This window comes from Chelonia mydas, chromosome 5, assembly GCF_015237465.2.
Source record: "Chelonia mydas isolate rCheMyd1 chromosome 5, rCheMyd1.pri.v2, whole genome shotgun sequence".
Classification (NCBI taxonomy): Eukaryota; Metazoa; Chordata; order Testudines; family Cheloniidae; genus Chelonia; species Chelonia mydas.
Window position 1 is genome coordinate 58,949,182 of NC_051245.2, and position 23,269 is coordinate 58,972,450.

Here is a 23,269-nt window from a genome sequence, read left to right on the forward strand (position 1 = left end):
ACACTCAGAGGGCTCATCAGCAGGGTTGGAACCTTTAGAATCACTGCACAGACCTCTGCTACTTGAACTAATGGAGTATTTGACAGCAACAAAAGCCATCCTCTATAGTTGGACCTGCAACAGAAGTCAATGAGACACACTATTTGCAAGCAGATTTCACAGATATTTGCTGACAGTAGAGGAATGGTGAAATTCAGGAATCCTGAGTTCCATTCCAGACTCTAGAGGGGAGTGTATTCCAGTGGGCAAAGATTCTTCTCCCAGTTTTCCTAAAGCCTGACCTCTTCTGCCCTGTCCCCCATCCAACCTGTTCCTGTTACAAGCTTTTAGTCCCAGTCTCCACCCCCTCAGGCATCTCATCCTAATCCCAGTTTCCTTGACCAGTCAATCCTAGTGTCCTCCACTGGGCTCTTTTCCAAGTCCCAGTTTTCCCCGAACCTCCATTTTCTCCCTCTCCCCAAATTCAGCCCCAGTCTCCTTTCTCAGCCAGTCACAGATCTTCCTACCAGTTCCTTTGCCTATCTGCCTCTCTCCTCCCCCGCCACTCGAACTGGCTCCCAGTCTCCCTCTTCAGGTTTCTGATGCAGTATCAGTCTCTTCCCCAGTTCCATAGCCAGTCCCCACAAGTTCCTTGTCAGATCTCTCTCTCCTCCCCACATGTCCCCATTCTCCTCCCTTTAGTTCCTAGTCCCAGTCTCCTTCTCCAGACAGTCCCAGTCTCCAAGGCTGGATTTACACCTTAGGTACCCCTAGGCATCTTCAGTGCCCTCCCCCGCCAAGCTGACCTTCTTGTTTTCCATAAAAAATGAAACTTTTAACCCATTTTTAACTTTAGGTGCTCCTAGAATGCCGGCGCCCGTATGCACATACTTACTGTGCCTAATTGGAAATCCAGCCCTGCCAGTCTCTTCCTCTCCAATTATCTGATTTCAGCATTCTATCCCCCAGCCAACCGGATCCCAATCCCCCTCGATTTACCTCACTGATTCCCATCCCCCATCTCCTATACTCATGGTTCCCAGTCTCAGTGTCCGAGCTCAACCAGTTCCAGAAGGCATCTCTCCATCTCCCAGTCTCCTTGCCCAGCCAATCCTAGTGTCCCCCAGCTCCCAGTCTTCCCTCTACAGTTCCCACTTACATTTACTCCCCCAACTCCATTCTCACCAGACTCCATGTTCCAGTCTACTCCTTTCCATCTCCCTGGTCTGGCATTTGTGCCCTCTGCATTCAAATCAGACTCCTTCCTCCTCCACGCTGCCTGGGTGCCAACAAGGGGACCATTGAGAGCACAGGAAAGACCGGTTCCCTGTTCTTAGTTCTGGTGCTCAGACCAGCCCCACCCCACTCTGTCTTGGAGCATCTAGGCACAGCAATTACAGGGAAAGTCCCTCTGGGAATGTCTACACAGCAAATAGACACCCGCAGCTGACCTGTTCTAGCTGACTCAGGCTCGTGGGGCATGGGCTATAGGTCTGTATCATTGCAGTATAGACTTCTGAGAGTAGGCTGGAGCCTGGGCTCTAGGATCCTGAGGGAAGGTTTTTCTTTGCTATGTAGAGACACCCTCTGAGCCCTGGTATCCTTGTGCTGGAGGCTTGTGTTCTGTAGGAATGGTGCATATGTAATCTGGTCATGTGTAAGAGTGTTAGGGTGTGGAACATGCTCAGTGAAGATGGAATCTTTGGAGACTTCAGCTGTTAAAAATCAAAGAAATCTCTATTGAATATGTGCAAACTATGATTTTCAAAAGCATAACTTGGGCATATATATTTGAGCAGATTTTCACAGAAAAGGCAAAGGACATATCCCCGCCCCCCCAAAAAAACAACACTCTCTGCCAAATTTCAAGTCCTTCCTCCAAAGCATATAGGTGCTAGAGCATTCAAAGAAATGGTTTGAAGACTTCTTTAATATGAGCAAAAGAATGTATATTCCCTTAGCCTTGTTCTCGGAAATGGCTGAATCATTTTGGCTTATATTTCCCAGAACAATTCAAGCCGAGACAGACATCTGGCATACAAAATTTCAGCACAAACAGCTAAAGCTCTGCAAAGTTACAAGCAACAGAATAGAAGATCTTATCCTGGGAAGTGTTGAGCAACTTTAATAATAGGTGGTGCTATCAGCTCTGCTTATAATGCTTTTAGTCTCTATACTTTGTACTGAATGCATGAATAATGTCTCACAGAATTTATTGTACTACTGCCTTAATGTAGACAATATGCAATATTTATTAACATTTAATAATTAGTTAAGTAGTCACCAAATTTCCAAGCTTGGGTTACATCTGATATTCAGGAACTCTATGTTATCTTCTTTGCAATCAGTAAAAAAGTACATGTCCACATTGTCCCTATCACCAGTCATACTGATGTTTATGTCGACTACATATAATGATGTGATAAAAGGTATAGCTTTTCCAGTCATATTCCAACATAATTTGTGAATCTGAGCAAATAAATTATTAAAAACAGGGTACTCCCATACATAAGGATATAATATGGCCCTAGGTACAATAAGACATGTACAGCAGTTTTGTTGGCATCTTTGACAATCTTACCAGTGATTGTAAAAGTGAAATATAATCTGTGAGCAATAAAGCATTAGACTTGGTTATATGGTGGATATAACCAAGCAAGGATTTATGTAATGTATACTTAGCCTTTGTCAGGTGATCTTGAATCACTATATCCAAATCTTTGTTCCATGCTTCTGGAGACACTTAATATTTTCATCTAATAAACTTCCAAAGGATCATGTTAAATTCTGACATTAAATTTTTTTTGTGTGAACATTAAAATTTTTTCTGTAGTGGCCAGTTAGAGATAAAAAGAGAATCTAGTAAGTAATGCTTTAATAATTCAGTGCCAATTTTTCTTTTGAGAGGTTTGTCAAATCGCCAGCAGAGACTTCCTCTGGAATGGGGAAACTCGATGTTGGCATAAATGTACTGGGTCTGGGACCTGTGCCTGCCACCCCATCTCTCCTGGCATAGGGAGTGTGCCAGAAGTACATAATGGCCATAGCAGAGTTCTTCTCTGTTCCACCTATCCTCCACTTGTGTAGGATCTATTAAAGACCTTAAACCAGAGGTTAGATCTGCCTGCCACAGTTTTAAGTGGTGTTGGAGTTGGGTCTGGACCCAACAATCAGAGAGCTCTAGTACAGGAGAGAATCTGCCCTAAACTCACTCTTCGGAAGATATATACAGGATTATTTTCTTTCTCAACCATGTATTTTTGTTATACTTGACCAACCTAAGACACAACCTTAAGTAGCTTTAATTCCTGAAAATGACATTTCTTAGGATGCTATTTCCAGTGACAGCTTGGAATTCATCCACCCAACTATTGGACAACTGGCTCAAAGACAATGTTCTGCCTTCAATAATACCCTGATTAGACTAACCTTCCGTGTGTGGAAAGGTGAGAGAGGTATCAGGCTTAGAGTAAGTCTGGCAACAGCCTATAGTCTTGCTTAGTACAAGAGAATAGGATGCTTAATTAAATAATAATTTTATGTTACAAATTGGGGCCTTGGTAATTGTGAAAGTCGTAGAAAAAAAAGAAAGCCATTCTTGTATTGTCCTTAAATGTACCACCTTCAGTAAAGGAGAGCTACACCTCCTCTCTCTCAAGTTTGTTTAAGAAAACTGAACAAACTTTTGTGATGTTTTTGACAGGAGTGATTTGTGTTGGGTTTTTTTAGGATTTTTTGTAAGAGACTAAAAATGGGTAATATTTCAAATGGATTAATAGTTGTAGAAAATAACCATTGTAATGTGATGGATATGATCTCAAAGTTTAAAAAGGAGACAATACCATTTGACTAAATGTGTTCATATTTTCTGTAGTGGTGTGGTATATTTCATTCGAAAATAAAACTTAGTATGGACTAAAAGTAAACGTATTTAAAATCAGGTGGTGTCCACTCTAACTAGAAATCTATTTTTTAGTTTTCTGGTTTTTTGTTTGTTTTTTTTTGTTTTGTTTTTTTGTTTTTGTTTTTTAAATAACAGCTGTGGGGGCACTGATCCACACACATTGTTTTGGGGATCTAAACACTGCCTTTATTTTTTCTGTAGCTCGCATGAGAAATGTGTGGTTTTCTGAGGATTGCTCAGATAAATCATCAGGTCATCTGCAAAAAGAGCTTCCTTTTTGAATTCCCAGTATATTTTTGTTATCTGATGTCTATAGGTAGATTTTCATTTATAGTGTCATATAAAAGTGATTACTTTTCATTTGGTGGAATGGGAACCAGGTTAGTGTATGGGATAATCATTCTCCCTCAATTTCCCAACAATTCAACACCAATACTTTACAGATTTATTGTGTATTTCTTTGTTACTGGATTCCAATTAATTTAAAATGAAAAACTTTATTAATTGCCCTTTTAAAATCAATATTAACATTGATTTCTGAAGGCTGTAAACTATGTCTGCAACAAGCTGATGTTCTAGTTGCCTGTGGGACAAGATGGAGGATTTAGAAGTAGGGAACCACAGCTGGAACTAAGAATTCAAAAGGTTTATATATTGTCAGAGGGTGGAATTAATATGTCTGGTCTTAGCAATTAATATTTTAGAGCACATTGGATGTTGGATATGTACTTTGTTTTCATCTTCTTTGCACAAAAACCTTGGACAAGTATTAGACCAATTGAAATGTTTCCTTCCTTAGCAAATAGGTTACAAGTGATAAGCATTTTGCAAACTACCGCAGACCATATTTCATGCCACAACAGACATTTCCCAAAAGAGCAATGCAGAGGCATTTTCTCAGAGATTTTCTGATAGAAACACAGAAGTAGTCATTTCTAAGATCCACTGTGTGTCCTGCTCTTATGAGAGTTCGATGATGTAGTCGCAAAAATCAATTTAGGTTTGCAAAAATTAGTCATGTCTGTTTTTTCTATCTATTGCTTCACTTACAATTAATTTTACCCAAGTTTTTTGGAGAATGAATTAGAAACTACCTAACATATGGACATTTTCATTATACAGCCATGACAATAAGGAAAATTGATGTGAGATCAATATTCTTTTATTTCAAATTATGCATAATCTCTAATTTTGTTAATGGGAAAACTTTTTTTTTCATCTTGTAAAATATGTACACTTCATTGACAAACACACTCAGGGAATTTAATAAACAAACTCAGCATGTTTACTTTTTATGTAATCTTGACTGTAATTAGTGGGTTAGGTTTATTGAGAGTACACTAGCTGTAGTGCAACATAATATAGAAAACTATCCAGATCTGAGATCTCATCTAGTTTTACGGATAAAGATCTAAGAATGCATGGTTCAGCAAATCACCATCTTTAGCCTTCACAAAAATATAATTGTTTATGATCATTTGCTACATATATAATTTCAGTTTTAACATTTTTCTATAAATCTGTGACAACCAATGAAATTTGATATTTTCAACATGGCCAACACATGAAATCTGTGAGCTTTGTGATTTGCAAAGGGCCTTATTTTCATATTAGATGACCCATCTGTGATGAAGTGAGAGTTCTGTCTGTACTACTTCTGAATTTTGGATGATTTTATGAAATTGTATCATGAAATGATTGTGTCATTGAAAATGTATAAATATGTGGATCCATCACAAATTAGCAGGGTTGTGTCATGACCTGGGAGAGACAATGGTGAGTGATTGGCACTCAACGATTGTGTATTCAAAGTAAAACACCTTAGGACAATAGGTATGCTCTACCTGAGAGAAGACACTTCCTCCTTTTGTCTGAAGGGAGGGTGGGGTTTGGAAGTAATGGAAAATCACCAAAAAGGCAGAACAAAAGAAGCAGGTGACCCTAGCAGGAGTCTATAAATGGACTCACATGGGGGGGGGGAATGGATAAGGGTGGAGCCATTTTGCATGAGATTAAGACAGGGACAGGAAGTGTGGGGCAGGAAAAAACAAGGTCCCAGATGCTAGATAAGGGCCCCACGATGGAGACAGACTAACTAGCATGCAACAGCCTTCATGAGGAGGGGATGTATATCTTGCCTGCCTTCCTGGACCCAGATGGTCCCCCAAGGACTCACAGGGGAAGAGTGAGCTAGAAAGTGAGGGACGCTGTGTTTAGGATGTTTTATATAATCTGTATTCTCTTATGCTTTATTTGTTAAGAGCATAACATTGTTATATTGTACAAAGTGTGTGTGTATGGACTGTTTCACAACTACTACATGACCCTGACAGAGTTAAATTGTAAACCAGAAGCTTCACACCTTTGGGAGGAGTTCTGGGAGTGGGGAGTCTGAAGGATCAACACTGCAATCAGAGGGGCTAAGTGTCTGGTGGCTAAGGTTCCTGCACGCAGAGTGCAGGGGTGCCAGATAGAAGGTCTGCACCCTGATAGCATGCCTAGAGACCCCAAGATTGGGGAACTGGCTGAACTTCATTCAGTCTCAAAGGGCTTGAAATACCCTGGGGATATCCCACACAGTAGTCCTTGTGACTGGCCAGGAAGGATCTGTGACACCTTTATCTCTAAACATGGAGAGTTTTTTATCTAAAGCAAATCAGTTTACTACACTGAGATTTATTACATGCCTAAAACATTGGACTTCTTTGTGATTTTGAAACACAGTATGTAAAATTCGAAATACAAGCTAGTCCTTCCCATTCCCTCTTTATTGCTCCCTTCTGTTAGACTTCTCTGATCTTTCAGATTAGTAAGTCACTCTTTGTAACTCAGGATGCAAGGGAGATCTGTAAACAATAGGGATTAGCACAACGGCATACAGCAGCTAAAAGGGACAGACTACATTCTGCTTTTGAGGACACAACACTTAGAGTATGTCTACACTACGAAATTAGGTCGATACTATAGTAAGTCAATTTTTAGAAATCGATTTTATACAGTCGATTGCGTATGTCCACACTAAGCACATTAAGTTGGCGGAGTGCGTCCTCACTACCGTGGCTAGCATCGACTTATGGAGCTTATGGACTGTGGACTTACGGACAGCTATCCCACAGTTCCCGCGGTCTCCGCCACCCATTGGAATTCTGGGTTAAGCTCCCAACGCACAATGGGGCAAAAACATTGTTGCGGGTGGTTTTGGGTACATGTCGTCAGTCACCCCTCCCTCCGTGAAAACAATGGCAGACAATCATTTTGCACCTTTTTTCCGTGTGGACAACATACTGCTTTCAGCAGACGGTGCAGTAGGACTGCTAACCTTTGCCATCCACCGCTTCTGCTGCAACTCTGCTCTGCTGCTAATGTCTCAATAGCGAATTTCTCCATGTTGTCTGTCATGGGCTCCCGGGTACGTGTGTTCTTCCTGGGGAAATGTGCGCGACGCTAATCGTCGTCCTCCACTGCTTCCGCTGCAACTCTGCTCGCCTGCTCTCATGAATCCACCTCGCAGTCCTCTTGTCATTCTCTATAAATATCTATTCTCGTGGCATCCATCGTCAGCCACCGCTTCCGCTGTAACTCTGCACTCCTGCACAGCCTGCTCAGATCACCGTGGCAGTTATGATCATTGTAAACTGCTCACGCATTGTCCTGAAGTATGTGCAGAACCAGAACCTGCAAGAGCAGGCGAGGAGGCAACGGCAGCATGGTGATGAGAGTGATGAGGACACGGACACAGACTTCTCTCAAAATATGGGCCCCGGCAATTTGGACATTCTGGTAGCAATGGGGCAGGCTCATGCCATGGAACACCGATTCTGGGGCCGGGAAACAAGCACAGACTGGTGGGACCGCACAGAGTTGCAGGTCTGGGATGATTCCCAGTGGCTGCGAAACTTTCGCATGCATAAGGGCACTTTCATGGAACTTTGTGACTTGCTTTCCCCTGCCCTGAAGCATAAGAAAACCAAGATGAGAGCAGCCCTCACAGTTCACAAGTGAGTGGTGATAGCCTCTGGAAGCTTGCAATGCCAGACAGCTACCAGTCAGTCGGGAATCAATTTGGAGTGGGCAAATCCATTGTGGGGGCTGCTCTGATCCAAGTAGCCAACGCAAACACTGAGCTGCTGCTATCAAGGGTAGTGACTCTGGGAAATGTGCAGGTCAGAGTGGATCGCTTTGCTGCAATGGGATTCCCTAACTGTGGTGGGGCGATAGACGGAACGCATATCCCTATGTTGGAACCGGACCACCTTGGCAGCCAGTATGTAAACCGCAAGGGGTACTTTTCAATGGTGCTGCAAGAACTGGTGGATCACAAGGGACGTTTCACCGACATCAACTTGGGATGGCCGGAAAAGGTACATGACGCTTGCATCTTCAGGAACTCTGGTCTGTTTGAACAGCTGCAGGAAGGGACTTACTTCCCAGACCAGAAAATAACCGTTGGGGATGTTGAAATGCCTATAGTTATCCTTGGGGATCCAGCCTACCCCTTAATGCTATGGCTCATGAAGCCGTACACAGGCACCCTGGACAGTAGTCAAGAGCTGTTCAACTAGAGGCTGAGCAAGTGCAGAATGGTGGTAGAATGTGCATTTGGACATTTAAAAGTGCTCTGGCGCAGTTTACTGACTCCGTTAGACCTCAGCGAAACCAATATTCCCATTGTTATCACTGCTGGCTGTGTGCTCCACAATATCTGTGAGAGTAAGGGGGAAGACGTTTATGGCAAGGTGGGAGGTTGAGGCAAATTGCCTGGCCACTGATTACGCACAACCAGACACCAGGGCTGTTAGAAGAGCACAGCAGGGCGTGCTGCACACCAGAGAAGCTTTGAAAACCAGTTTCATGGCTGAAAAGGCTACGGTGTGACAGGTCTGTTTGTTTCTTCTTGATGAAAACCTGCCCCCTTGGTTCACTCTACTTCCCTGTAAGCCAACTGCCCTCCCCCCTTCGATCACCACTTGCAGGGGCTATAAACTGTGTCCAGAGTTTGGGTTCCATTTACATTTTAACCAAAAAATTGTCTCATTGACCATCTACCCTTCTACTTGCAAGTTAAATAAGTGATATGGTTAATTTTACCTTGTATTAAAACATTGCCCTCATACTTACTCATACAGATTCTTCAAAGGGGCGGTTAAAATGGCAAGTGCAGAGAACAGATTGTTGCAGTGGTTGTGTATTTTATAGATCTTGGCATCTTTGTCTTTATGTGGATTCAAAAGTTCCTGCATTGAGCAGCAAGCTGACCACAGCATATTTTCAGTAGATATTAAAATCGCTGTGATATCAATTCTGTTGGGAAGAAAGGGTGAAAATGTCAGCCATGGAAGTAGTCTGATGGTGAAATCTCATCTGAGTTATCAATGCACTTTCCTACAATACAGAAAATACAAACTCCTTATTTGAAATGGCTGGAATTGTTAAATGACCTACAAGCTCTCTGTAAGTAATACACACTACAGACTAATACATAATCAATCAATTTCTGGTCAGAAAAAAACATTTTATTCAGTTCTCTTAATAAACAATAGTTGACACAGCATGTGAAGATAGAGCCATATCTCTGGCTCTTCAATCCTTGCTCCTGCTACCTCCCAGCATCTTCCCTATTAACATCCAGCCCTCTGCTCCCTACCCCAGAACCCCCTTCTCACTGCCAGAGTCACCAGTTACCTGCTACTCCTCCCTTGTCACTTTCTAGCCCCCTAAACTCCTCACTGTCACTTTCCAGTCTCTTTCTGCCACTGCCCCATCCTCTCTCCCCAGTATAAACACCCTATTACCAATTTCTTTACGTTGTACAGGAAGCAGATATTCTGCAGGTCTGATATGACCAACCTCTGCCACCAGATGCTATATAATAACTGCAAAACAACTTCTGTCACAAGTAAGACAATGCTGCTACAGGAGACCTGTAGCAAAGGAAGGAGGTAGACAAGTGTGGGAAGCAAGGCCTTCCTTGTAGGGAATTCAAAGAAGCAGAACCTTGTGTACCTTCCCCACCAACCTACAAGGAATAGGAGGAAAGGTGTGGGACTCAGTAGTTTCACAGCCCTAATTTCCTTTCTCATATGGGTGGGCACTGTACTAACTCTGACTCCAGCAGGCAGAGAAAATGCAGCTCGGCCACAGAACTGGTGGTAATAGAACAGCATACAGTCTCACACACACTAGCCAGCAGGAGACTGTCAAATCATGGCTCTTCCCTCCTGCTTGTGTGAATTGTAAAAGGGAAAAACGTTGGGTTTAAATTTTACTGGAGAATAGCAATTAGTTTAAATAATATTACAGGATGGAATTGCAGTGCACGCACTGCATTCAAGTCCAACTGGAAAGACTGATTAGCAGATGGTGAACTGATTTTCAGTCTGTGAACCTTTATAGGTGCCCAACTGACTGAGGCAAGGTGATATGACAGAGAACAGTTTTCAACTAGTAACCAGCTAGACAATGCCTGGCACAAGGCCACAGAACCTTGACCTAATTAAAAAAAAATAAAATTCAATATAAAATAATAGATATGCTGAAGTAAGAATATAGTCAAACAAATGCATAACACAAAGCGCAAGATTTTCAAAGATATTAAAGCACCTAGGGATGCAGAAAGGCACCTAGTGGAATTTCCAAAAAGCCTAACTCCCAGTCCTACTAAGTTCCTATCTGAATCTTTAGGCATCTAAATACCTTTGAAAATCTGACCCAAAGTGCACAAAAAGCTCTCTATCTTAGTCTCATGGGTTTATAATGCCGCTAGAAGTTCCCAGTTAAAATACAGCCTTATAAAGCACACTTATGCAATACGTCATAGTATGAATATATAGAATCATAAACTTTAAGGTCAGAAGGGACCATTATGATCGTCTAGTCTGACCTCCTGCACAACGCAGGCCACAGAATCTCACCCACCCACTCCTGTAACAAGCTCCTGACCTACGTCTGAGCTACTGAAGTCCTCAAATCATGGTTTAAAGACTTCAAGGTGCAGAGAATCCTCCAGCAGGTAACTAACTATATTCAAAGAAAAATATGTTTTTATTGTATGACTGGATAATTCACTTAGAGACAAAGCCAAGAACTACCATTTTAATGAATGGAATAGAAGTTTATAAATGGAGTGCCCTGTTTATTAAAGTAAACAAAAAGTTTCTTCTTGTCCAGTAACTTAGATCAGCTTCATGCAAAGCTGAAAAATACCAGATGCATCAGGCACTGTAGCAGGACTTTTATATCCTGCAAATTATAGGAAATTTTGCAAGAAAATTACCAGGAAAAGTGTTTTCATGTCAGGAGATACAGTAACTATCATATTCTGTGTTGGCTAATCCCACAAGATGCAGTACCTGATATTAGGGGCTTCTTTTTTGCCCTTCCTCCCCCTACGCCACCCACAGTTCTTGTCATGCAGACAGAAAGCAGAAGACCGAAAGTCAGAAGTGCAGGCAATGCAATGTTTATTGGGGTTAGTTTCAAGCAAGTATATTTCAAGCAAGTATATCCATAGCTCTGATGCCGCAGAGTCTTTACCTGTGTCCCCGTTTCCTATTCCCACCTCTTCCTTCTTACCAGGCCCAAATATACCTGTAGTGAACGCCCCTGATCCGACGCTTTACAATATATGGTCATGTTCCATTTTGGAGGGTCATGAGTCTGGGGTCTGGATGCCACCTCTTTTGTATCCCATGGAAGGGGTAAGGAACGAGGTTGTGTTCTGGCCAAGGCCAGGCCTTTCTTTGGCCTTTCGTGTTTCTTATGCCCCCCACTCCCACAATCCCATTGCCCCTCCTAAATGGTTGCTTGACCTTGGCTTGAGAGAGGAGCCAGGCAGCCTTCCAGTATATGCTTATATATTAAACTCCCATAATACTCAGTAACACATTTAACTCTATCCCTTATCTTTTCTCATTATACTAACAAAACCCATCTGGCTGGGCAGAAGCAACACACAGTGTCTTTGTTCACACATATTAAAAAGGATATAAGAGTATCAAAAAGCAAACCCAAAATTCTATCTCAAGCTAACAAATAGGCCTATATACTAACACTTGAGCATGCAGAAATACTGTCTAGGAGTATATGCTAATTATATTTAAGGATATAAAGTGACCTTATCACACTTTACAGGAGAATTTAGTACAGGATTAAAGCATAAACAAGAGCTGGGAAATCTGTGGTTTATTCCCAGCTCTTACATAGACTGTGAAACCTTGAACAAGTCACTTCGCTCCTCTGTGCCTCAGTCTCCCCATCTGTAATGTGGGTTTACAATACTTCTCTAACTCACATGGATGTTGTAAGACTTAATTCACTGATGTTTGCAAAGTACTTTATGAAATTCTTGGATAACAGGCACTTTAGAAATCTTCAGTATCATGAGCAAATTTTACATCTCAATCTCTGTTGCACATCTACATTTACAGCCTTCAGCAGGAGTTATGTGAGTATATTGTCCCAGGTGGATTCAATGTCCATGCAGATGACTGATTCTCTTGAGATTAATTTCAATCTCATGGCCACCATGATCACCAGGGACCCTGACATGTTTCAGTAAAGAACAGGGCAAGAGAAGCAGTTCACTTTACTGATTGCTGTAACCAAACAGGAGAATGGAAAGGAAGGAATAAGGTATTAGGACAAGTTTGCCGCAAGAGCTGCCTGCCCTTTTATTGCTTCTTGACAAAGCCCTTGCTCCAGCAAAGTTTAGGAACCTCATAGGACAGTCTTCAGCTGGAGCACTTGCCTGTCCGGAGCTGCCAGAAGAGCAGGGCTTTTAATTCATGGTTCAATCCCTTGACCCTCACCCAAAGCTACTCCTGCTGTCTGCATTTCTTTTTGTCTGCTCAGCCACTGCTTGGACCCCTTTACATCAAGCCTCATGCATTCTGGCCATTTATGTGGCAGTTTTACAAAAGAGGGAGTTATGCAACCCCAATCATATACTGCATGATCACATTACATGGAGCCTAGCATATACTTAAATATCCCAGATGCATTTTATTAAAATAATCCTCATAGGAATTATATACATTTATGAATTTATTTTTATATTCACATATTTTTAAATTCAGGTGAATTACAACAAAACAACACATCATATCCTGAGAACACATGCATTTTATTCACAAAAAAACACCTGTTAATCATAAATGCATTACCTTATCTGTGGAGTTCTCTTGTAACTGGGATGGGCCTGAGAATATCTGCAGGCTAGCACAGCCAAAGATTTCTCCAGCACTTCTTTTAGAATCTCCTGGGCTAACTTGGGGGGTAGAATAGTCCACAGATCATGTTGGAGAGCACAGCAGAAATAATGCCACATCTGGACAGAGAATGAGCATCTTTCCCCCTGGCAAAACCACAACACATTAAACAATAGAAACACATCTTCCAAAATGTCAGCTTGGTTCCTGTGAATCTAATTAGTTCAGGCTGAGAGGAAATAGCTGAAGAGTTTGAGACAGTAAATGACCAAAAAAGATTCTTGACAAGATGTAAAACATCTTTATTGACAAAGAAACACATGTTTCATTTCAGTTACTAAACCAATACTCTACCACAAAGCCAAACCACAAACATTTGACCTACTATATCCTTAATTAGCCTACTTCTGACCTATTGTTTTAATTTTACTTTAAAACTACATACAGTATTTTGCAATCACTAAACTAACCAGATTAGTTTAATATATTGGCTACCTCTTCTTAAACAAGAACCAAAGTATTTAAATTACTTAAGTATGTCTATTTCCATAGATATCCATAATAACCACTGTCAGATTTTTTATGTCATTTCCTGGTTTTCTTACATAAAATAAACTTCAACTATTATGGGTTGAGTATACTGAAAAAAAATCATAAAAGAGTAGAACTTTACCCGTGGAGATCTTTGCGTAAATGCTTCCTAGATAAGTACTAGCTCAAATTGTTCATACATTGTTTATAACTGTGTGTTTTGATACCTTATGGTCTCCTAATTATGAGATTCACTATTGTAGATTTCTTCCAGGAGAAGGTGATCAAATGTGCAAATATTTCTACACGGTGGACCACAAGCTAAATATGAGTCAACAGGGTAACACTGTTGCAAAAAAAGCGAACATCCTTCTGGGATGTATTAGCAGGAGGGCTGTAAGCAAGACACAAGAAGTAACTCTTCCACTCTACTCCACGCTGATTATGCCTCAACTGGAGTATTGTGTCCAGTTCTGAGTGCCACATTTCAAGAAAGCTGTGGACAAACTGGAGAAAGTCCAGAGAAGAGCAACAAAAATTAATAAAGGTCTAGAAAACATGACCAATGGGGGAAGATTGAAAAAATTGTGTTTGTTTTGTCTGGAAAAGAGAAGACTGAGAGGGGACATGATAACAGTTTTTAAGTACATAAAAGGTTGTTACAAAGAAGAGGAAGAAAAATTGTTCTTCTTAACCTCTAAGGATAGGACAAGAAGCAATGGTCTTAAATTTCAGCATGGGAGGTTTAGGTTGGACATTAGGAAAAAATTCCTTACTGTCAGGGTGGTTAAGTACTGGAATAAATTGCCTCGGAAGGTTGTGGAATCTCCATCATAGGAGATTTTTAAGAGCAGGTTAGACAAACACCTGTCAGGGATGTCTAGATAATACCTAGTCCTGCCATGAGTGCAGGGGACTGAACTAGATGACCTCTTGAGGTCCCTTCCAGTTTCTATGAAATATTCTCTTTATTTCTACAAATATAACTCTTACATTCACAGAATAAGCACATTAAGGACAGAATAATTAGCTTCCATTCCTAATGGAAACTAATACCTTTTTGATAAGTTTTTAGGTCTTCTAGCATCAAATTAAAATCAGTCTCACAATAAGAAATAAGACTTTCTAAATGAATTTTCTATGTGGTACAGCATTTATAATGTTTTATTAAGTATTTGGATGCCTGAGAGTCTTGTTAATTCTCTGGGAGCCTACAAACTCTTATCTGAACATAAGTTTATACTATTATACCTATTATTATATAACATTGTTGTTCACTATATAGAATCTTAAAGTGCTAAATTTAATAATGTATCTTTTCTAACATTGTGCCTCTAAAACGGAAGTAATAGTGTTTTGATTAAAGATTTATAAGAGATCCATTCCCTTTTGCTGACCTTTTTTCTGTTTGTTGTCATTTCTAAAGTATTCTACTGGTAAACATCTGCTATTTTTGAAGACTTTGTACAATGTAAACAGATGTGAGCTTTTATTTAGATTATATATCAGGAAACAAGCAGCTGGGTTTTATTACATAAGCCACTCAATATTATCTTTGAACAGACAATTCTTTATTCTTTGACTATTAGAAAACATAAGTTCCTAAAATTGCAGCAGATGTCTGCTACACTAAAAGCTTGATTCTAAAATGTAATGTGGAGAGCTGGCCTGGTGATACAGCGGGTTTTCAATGTACTCCATCAGTAAGATGCTGCACCCTAAGAGGTTCACACCCTGACATCTTAGAATGTAAGTGCTTTATGGTAAAAATGTACTTAGGGTTTCATTCAGATCTCACATACATAGGCACATATTGATCCATACCTTGTAAAATTATTACTGAACTTTTACAAGCTGTATGTCCATATGAATAGAATAGAGCTCTTAGCCTACAGTTAAGATGGGACTGTCTGCTTTTCTCTTGATTGAACCCACCACTGTTTTCAAAATCAGTTGAATTAGCAGAGAGGTATAAGGCGAGTGTGTGAAAAGAGAATGCAGTTAGGTGTCCCGATCCAAAAACATTTGTAAATTGAGCTATTTTTACCTTCACTGCGTAGAAAAGCAATATCACTTTATTTTAGAGAGTATAAATAGCCACGGACTCCCAAGTTTAGTTGGGGTCTTTGGAGGTTACCATTGTACAAATAATAATAAGTCTATAGAAAATGTCACTCCATGTAATCACAGTGCACCACATTCTGACAACCTTACTCATGTTGAGAATGCCTTTGTCTGCATATAGTCCCATTTTCTTTTGTGGTATGCAGTTTATTATTTTGAAAAAGAGGGGCCAGCCAGTTCTGCTTGTCAGCACGTGGTGGGTGGGGTCGGCAGAGCAAAAGCCCCACTCCTCCTGCCACAATTTGAATGACATGCATCCCTTAGAATAGGAAGGGAACAGCCCCTGGGATCTCCAATGTGTTCTGCCTGGCCCTTACACAGTCTGCATAACAGTGAGGCGAGGGAAGGTTCCTTCTTTATACGCTCCCCTTCTGATGCATGCAGGGCTGGCTCTAGGCACCAGCAGAACAAGGAGGTGCCGGCCATGGCACTCCTAGAAATGTGCCCCCACCACCCCAGTTCACCTCTGCTCTGCCTCTGCCTGCTCACCTGAGTGCGTCACCACCGTTCTGCTTCTCCCCATCCCTCCCAGGCTTGCTGCGCCTGGGCGGGAGGCAAGGAGGAGAAGCCAAGCGGCAGCACGCTTGGGGGAGGCGGCAGTGGTGGAGCAGAGGTGAGCTGGGGCGGGGATCGGTTCCTCTATCCCCCCGCTCTTACTTCCTGCGCTCCACCCCCACCCTCCCTCACCTCCGCTCCGCCTGCTCCCCTGAACGCGCTGCCTCTCCCTCGCCTGAGAAGGAGAGGGGAGAAGCAGAGCAGCGGCATATTCAGGGGAGCAGGCAGAGCGGAGGTGAGCTAGGGCAGGGGGGTTGTTGGGGGGGGGGGGAGCCGCAGGAAGCAATGGGGGAGGGAAATGTAGCACGCCCAGGGGAGGAGGCGGGGCCGGGGATTTGGGGAAGGGGTTGGGAAAGGGTGGAGTTGGGGCGGAGCTGGGGGTGGGGGGGCACAAAAAAAAGCGGGGGCGGCCAAAAAATTTTTTGCTTGGGGCGGCAAAAATCCTAGAGCCGGCCCTGGATGCATACATCCATAAAGCAGAGATACACTCTGTCCCTTAGTTTGGTGGGAGAGAGTGGTTCTGCTCTTTGTGAATTTTAACTGAGGACTTACAAATAGTGCCAGATAAATTGTCCTGAAGATTGAAGCAATACAAGCTTCCTTCAACTACCTTCCTATGTGCCTCAATCCTGACCAGAGGAGCGAGGATTATTCAGTCAGTCCTTGCTGTCTTTGCTGAGACTGCTAACAATTTTTGTCAATTATGATGGTAGTTTTTGTGAAGTGGACAACTGTTTCCTAGTTGCTGGAATGAGGCCACCAAAAACTGGTCACAGTCATGTGATAAGTTGAGACTGTTACCAGTGCAGACCAGATCCCAATCAGTGACCAAGAAGTACTGGGCTCCATACTACTGCCAATTTCCTGAACCATCCAGACCATATTTAAGAAAAATAAAATCGGTTTCTTTATTACTTCTGCTCTGAGATACAGAGACCCTTTAATAGCACCAGCCACGGAAAGTAACATTTAATCAGTTGGACTCTCCAGATCCTCACCATCGAAAGAGAAGGTATAACACAATGGCTCTTCCTAACAGTTTCCAGAATGTAAGTATCAGATACAAAGGAGATTCTGCTCCATTGCAGGAGGCCTGGGAGACGGTAGAGTCATATGCAGAAGCCTAGTTCTCATATATGGCAATTGTAACAAGCAAGGACAGGACCATGGTTGTTGTAGATCCCAATTATTATTGATAATGAAATTACAAATGTTTTACATGACCCAGAAATCACGTTCAAGGGATTTTAAGCAATATGTAGTCTATAATCAATGGAATAGTTCACTGGAAGTAGGAAAGAATCAATATATTCAACTGTATGTTTTATTAATTGGCCCCTGATTTTCTTGCACTGAAATAATTAAACTAGAGTTTAAGAGTAGACTTGGGATTCCAAAATTCAGACAATATCACAAATGCAGGTTAGAAACATATGGCTGGATTCTGTGGACAGGGATACTGGTCACTTGTGCTATCTGAGCCACTTACCAAACCCACAGAAGGGGAGCAAAATGAGAAAGAATGACAAAGGAGAAATATATTAAATAAGAAAAATACTTATCATATGCACATGTATTGGCAGGGAAAGAAAAAAAATACAATTCTTACAATCATCATAGGGAGTATTTCTGCGAGAAAAGATTTACAATATTCTGGTATTGTTATTTCTTTCAGTCTTATACTGTATAGGCGTCAATATATTAACCTTCTCTCCTTTTCCCCATACAGGTAAACTATCTATTTTCAGCCAATCCTAAGAAACAGTATTTTACTAGGCAAACGGCATGAGAACCCTTATTTAATTAGCTGACTGATTAATCTTAAGTCTTTTAACTATATTTTACTAGATCATTCCTAAGAAGATATTTACATAGAGTAACAGAGCTATTTTAAAAACATATCCCAACAGCCCCTGTGCACAAGTAGAACAGATCTTATGTTTCTAATTAGTCAGAGAGCAGATAAGCAGTAAAACACATTTATGTAAAAGGAGGGGATAGTAAACTTAACCTCACACCTCATAAAAAGCTTTGTAGTCATCCCAGTGGTGGCTCTCAGCATCCTGTAAAATACTTGTAGCACAAACTCTGACGCAGTAGTTGGTAACTTGAAACTGGAGAACGTTGATGAATTCCTGATATCCCTGGACAGGCACTAGGAACAGGGGCCTGTTCAGAGGGAATGATCAAAGAGGCAAAGATTTAAGGCCTGTGCAGTAGGAGGTAACAATCCACAGTACTACAAATGGTTTGGATTATTACTTATCAATCATTCATTTCCTCTTGGGCCTGAAGTCAGAGCCCACGTTCACTTTCAAAAAATCTGGTCTTTGTTTTGCAAACTCTTTGAAAATGTACATCTGCGGTTCTACAAATATGTATTTCTGCTTCAGACAAACTGCATTATCAATACATCATTCAGAAGTAAAAGTATTCTTCCCTATTATTACAAATCAGAATATTATTTTGTCATTCAATTGTCAATGTTGTTGGAAGACACTATGCAGTTTTCAGCAGTAACTTTTATAAAGCTAGCATATAAACCTGAGTCCCCCAGACTTATTCTTTTTAGTAAAATAAAAAGTGTAACTCCACAGATATGAATGATCATAAACAGTTTTGAAATGCACACAAATAGAATGATTTGGGCAATATTTGGGAGTAGATTCTGTCATGCACCAAGATACACTCATTGCAAGAGAGGGGAAAGCGTTAGGGATCCAATAATGGTTCTCTGATTCTGATGCTGCCCTGGCCCCAACCCTAAACTGCACTAAGTTACAACAACTGGGTATGGTCCCACAGTGCTCTGCTTACACCTGCCCAAGGGGAGCTCAGTGCCATCCTCAACATGCTCCCATGGAAGGATGTGTGGAGGGGAGACTGGCCTGGGAACCAGTTCCACCGTTCTACACCAGTGCATCAATTCTGTTTTTCACCGCAGGAATCCTCAACTGGTCAGTAGCTCCAGCTTATATCCCCTTTGCCCCATTCAGGCAGAGCAACAGGGAGATAATAGGAGCTGAGAATCGGGGCTCTGTTTTTAAATTCAGAAGTGAATCATAGCATACAAGATATTTTTAATTAGAAATCAAAATCATAATATTTTTACTAGAGATGGTCAAAACTGGAACCTTGAATCCAAACCCCTTTAAGTTTCTGCTTGGGTATGCATTCAGATTTAGATCCCAGGATTTGAACTAGCACCTTATTTTGACTCTAGGTCATACTCAAATCCACAAGGAGCTCAGTTCCAATTCAGACATGACCAGAATCACACAGGATGAGCAGATCAAGAGATTCCTACTGTTCTGAGCCAAAATCTCCTAAGAACCACATACATAGTTTCAGGGCCATCAGGTCCAAGCATTAGCTCTGATTCAACCTCCAACCTGAACCCTTACCCAATCCTACTCTGGATCCCAACACCCCTTCTTTGACCTATCTCTAATTTTATTTAGCATCCATCTAAGACTTATTTAATTAATAATTACCCTCTTGTAGAAGTTCATTGGATACATATGCTCATGGTGCTCAACACAATCTTCATGACACCAACGTGCAGGAACATATCTTCATGTTGTCAAACATTAAATTTTTTAACATTGTTTTTATGAAAATTAAGCTTTTGCTGCAGACAAAAATGAAATGGAAGTCCTCCATTCATCCATACCATAATATAGTGTGGACTGTATAGGAGTATTCGCTCAAGGTTAAGAAGTAAAGAATTTGCATTGCCTTGCCAATTCAGACCTTGAAGGTAAAAATCAATGTTTGTAATAACTACTTCAAGTTATCAATATGTCTGATCTTTCCTAAAAAACAGTGCAAATGGTACTTTAACTATAGGAAATATTTTGGGTATATTTACAAGAATTATAGATTATACATTATACCACTGAAATGGAATCAAAGTTCCATATTATCTATATTTGAACTAAAACATATTTAAAGGACTCACTTCTTGCTGGTCTCTCTCATTAAATTATCATACATCGTAAAATGCTGAAAGACATGTACTGCTGTGGAGAGAACAGCATACAAGTTTTGCAGTGGAGCCTTGAAGGGAACTTCTTTGCTTCTCTCCTCCAACCTTTCCAGGACAGCTGTTGCTACTTTGCAGCAGGCCTCTACAAAGTTTGCTCTAATTTCCTGAAGAGAATCATCTCTGCATGCCAGAGCCAGTGGAAGCACTGTGTCAAGTTCTTCCATGATGTCAGAACAAAACTAGGGAGAAATAAATGTGGCATCAAGTTATTTGTACTCTGACAGCTCTGTGTAATTTATGTATGCCAGGGCCAAATTCTTGAATAATGAAATTGGCACAACACAAATATATTGAATCAGCCTTATAAAAATGTCAGTCTCTGGTACAGAAGGCAAATTTTTGTGCCGTATACCAGCACAGTACATGCTAAGGATTTAACCTTATATGAGAAAATTCCCTAATTTTGCTCATGCCCTCCCATCATATATATTTAATGGTGTTCAGAAGATAAGACTAATTCCTTCCAAACAGAGATAATTCTCTAAACTATTATATCATTTTCAAAAGCTATGTTTTAATCAATTTATTGCTGCTAATTATAGGGGGGACATTGTCATCTTCTAGCAAGTATATGTATTGTTCTCAATAAAGCCATCTTACTAAAAGCCTGGACGCTCTTTTAACTAAACATTTAATAATTCTGCTTAGCATCAATTGCTTTCCATCCTAAATTGGTAAAACACTTGCAAAAATTACAACATTAAAAAGCTTTCATATATTAAATTAAATGGTTAGTCTAAGAATATATATCAACATATCTGACCTTTTAGCCAAATCAAAGAACTCCAATTTGGCCATAATATTCGTTATGCTGATTAATTAAATGGCATGCCTAAGGAAATAAATACAGGAAATCCTTTTATAGCAATGCTTCAAATTTTGAAAGCATATCATCATCAAATTGGGATGCAGCACTACAGACACTAATCAGAATGGTTTTGAATCCTTTTGATGCAAAAAATAAAAGGGTAAAGTTAAAAAGTTCATTTTGTTTAGTACAGACTATGTGTTAAAATATAACACAATATTTGGCATTGTATTTTAATGCCTTTCACTTTCTTTTTAACTCCATTTATATACAACTTGGAATATTAATGGCACTGTAAGCACGTCAAAGCTTGGACAGCAAACAACCTTGGCATTCTGTCTCCCGGCAAACTTCAGATCTTTGGATACCTGCCTTTGCAATTCGTTTTGGTTGTTCCTCCTCGTGGACTGTTTCCCAGGACTCCCTCATTTGCTGGATGTTTACTAGGCTCATTGTATAGACTGCAGCTGAAGACTCTTCTTTCTGCTCAAGCTGAAGAATTTTAGTTGAAAAATCTTCAATTGCTATTGTTATACAGTGTGCCACAGAAGAAGACAGGTCTTTAAATGCATTCCTCCAGCTAAAATCCAGTAAAGTAGTCTGAAATATAAATGTATATGACATCAATCCAAACTCAGCAATGAACATTACTGTTGTTACGGTTCCAATCTTATATGACTACCAGTATACAAGTTATCTAGAGATATTCTGTCATACTGTGAAAGCCATTCACATAAGTTGGAAAATACAACTCACAAACAATGAACTAACAATAAAAAGCATATGTATTTTTAACACAGATTAATACATATAGTAATGTTTCATTCAAATTGTCATTGGATTTAATAAAAATATCAAAATGTCATTTATAAAAATCTATTTCAATAAAACTATCTTTATTTGAGCAGCAGGCTGCACTTTACTTACCACATAAAGAAACCTTTAAATTCAATATATTTAATAAAGTCAATTAAATTTTATAGCCATTTTTATAGTTTGCAACATCAGACACCATGTAATATTCTCTCTTACTTCCTTAGTATGCTTTTAACTCAAAACCAGCAAACCAATAATGTGAATGGTAAACAGTTTAGAGAAACCAGATTTGGCATACCAATGCTAGAATTCGTTTCTTTAGTGCTGCATTTGGCCACAGTTTAAACTAGTCTAGGTCACAGGTGTTCACAAACCTGGCCAAAAAAAAATAGAGACCTCTGAGGTGGATCTGAGGAATGTCATGGACAACCCCCTGGCTCACACTAATTCTGCTTTGCACTGCTTTGATTGTGTAAAGCCATCTTAAAGCTGGACAATGGTGGCCAACCAATAATGTCTCTAGTTTAAGGGGAATATTTCAGGGCCTAACCTAACCAGCTTCTGACATAAGTGGTATGGTAAGAGAGGGGAGGAGACAGGACTTTTACAACCCTAGAGGCTGCAATAGCCCATTGTGCGTATACACTAAGTTAGGCATTATAACCAGCCTGAAATTGGAAAAGCGCTTACATTGCTCTAACTTGTGTCAGGGACTTAATTGATCCCACAGCCACCCCACAATCTGGGGAGTACAAAGACAGCACATATCTCCCCATTGTCTTCAGGTCCTGTGCTAGGTATAGCTCATCTGGATCAAAATACTTTCAATAAAGCTAACATTCAAACATAAGTCCCACAAAAAGATCCAAAGTGTATTTAAACAAGCTGTTTGAGTCCTAAAATTTGGTACTGATTAATGAAATTCCACTACTGGGCAATGACTGACCTGGCAAGTCTTTTAGACCTCTTAAATCCCCTAAACTCAATTCCAACATTTCATTGGTAAATGGAGGACAGACCAAGCCACAATCTTGCATGTGCTTTCTGCAAGGATTATGGCACTAAATGACTAGTAAAGGAACTAACACAAACCTTAGCAATAAGCATCTGCATGATCAGCTACTAAGATTTCAGTACATTTTGTCAGCCTATCATATATTCAAGAACACATGGAATATTAAAGAAAGACCTTTATGTTTGTGCATGGTTTTGGTTTTCCTCTTTGTAACTGTGGCATTTTGTTCTTCTGATGTTAACTTTGTTACAGTATAACGTGTACCAAAAAAATAAAAATAAAA

General features: G+C 40.4%; 1 protein-coding gene across 11 annotated transcripts in view; it reads right to left on the reverse strand.

The window, feature by feature from the left end:
• The window catches only part of KIAA0825 (KIAA0825 ortholog), a 406,839-nt gene that overhangs the window by 217,497 nt on the left and 166,073 nt on the right, over positions 1–23,269 (reverse strand). For all 11 annotated transcript variants that reach the window (XM_037903240.2, XM_037903239.2, XM_043546230.1 and 8 more), the window contains 5 exons: positions 21,528–21,755; positions 20,261–20,526; positions 18,318–18,468; positions 13,045–13,235; positions 9,002–9,184 (listed from right to left, as the gene is read on the reverse strand). In XM_037903240.2, the coding sequence (XP_037759168.1) occupies positions 9,002–9,184; positions 13,045–13,235; positions 18,318–18,468; positions 20,261–20,526; positions 21,528–21,755 (1,019 nt within the window). The remainder of the gene's footprint in view (positions 1–9,001; positions 9,185–13,044; positions 13,236–18,317; positions 18,469–20,260; positions 20,527–21,527; positions 21,756–23,269) is intronic.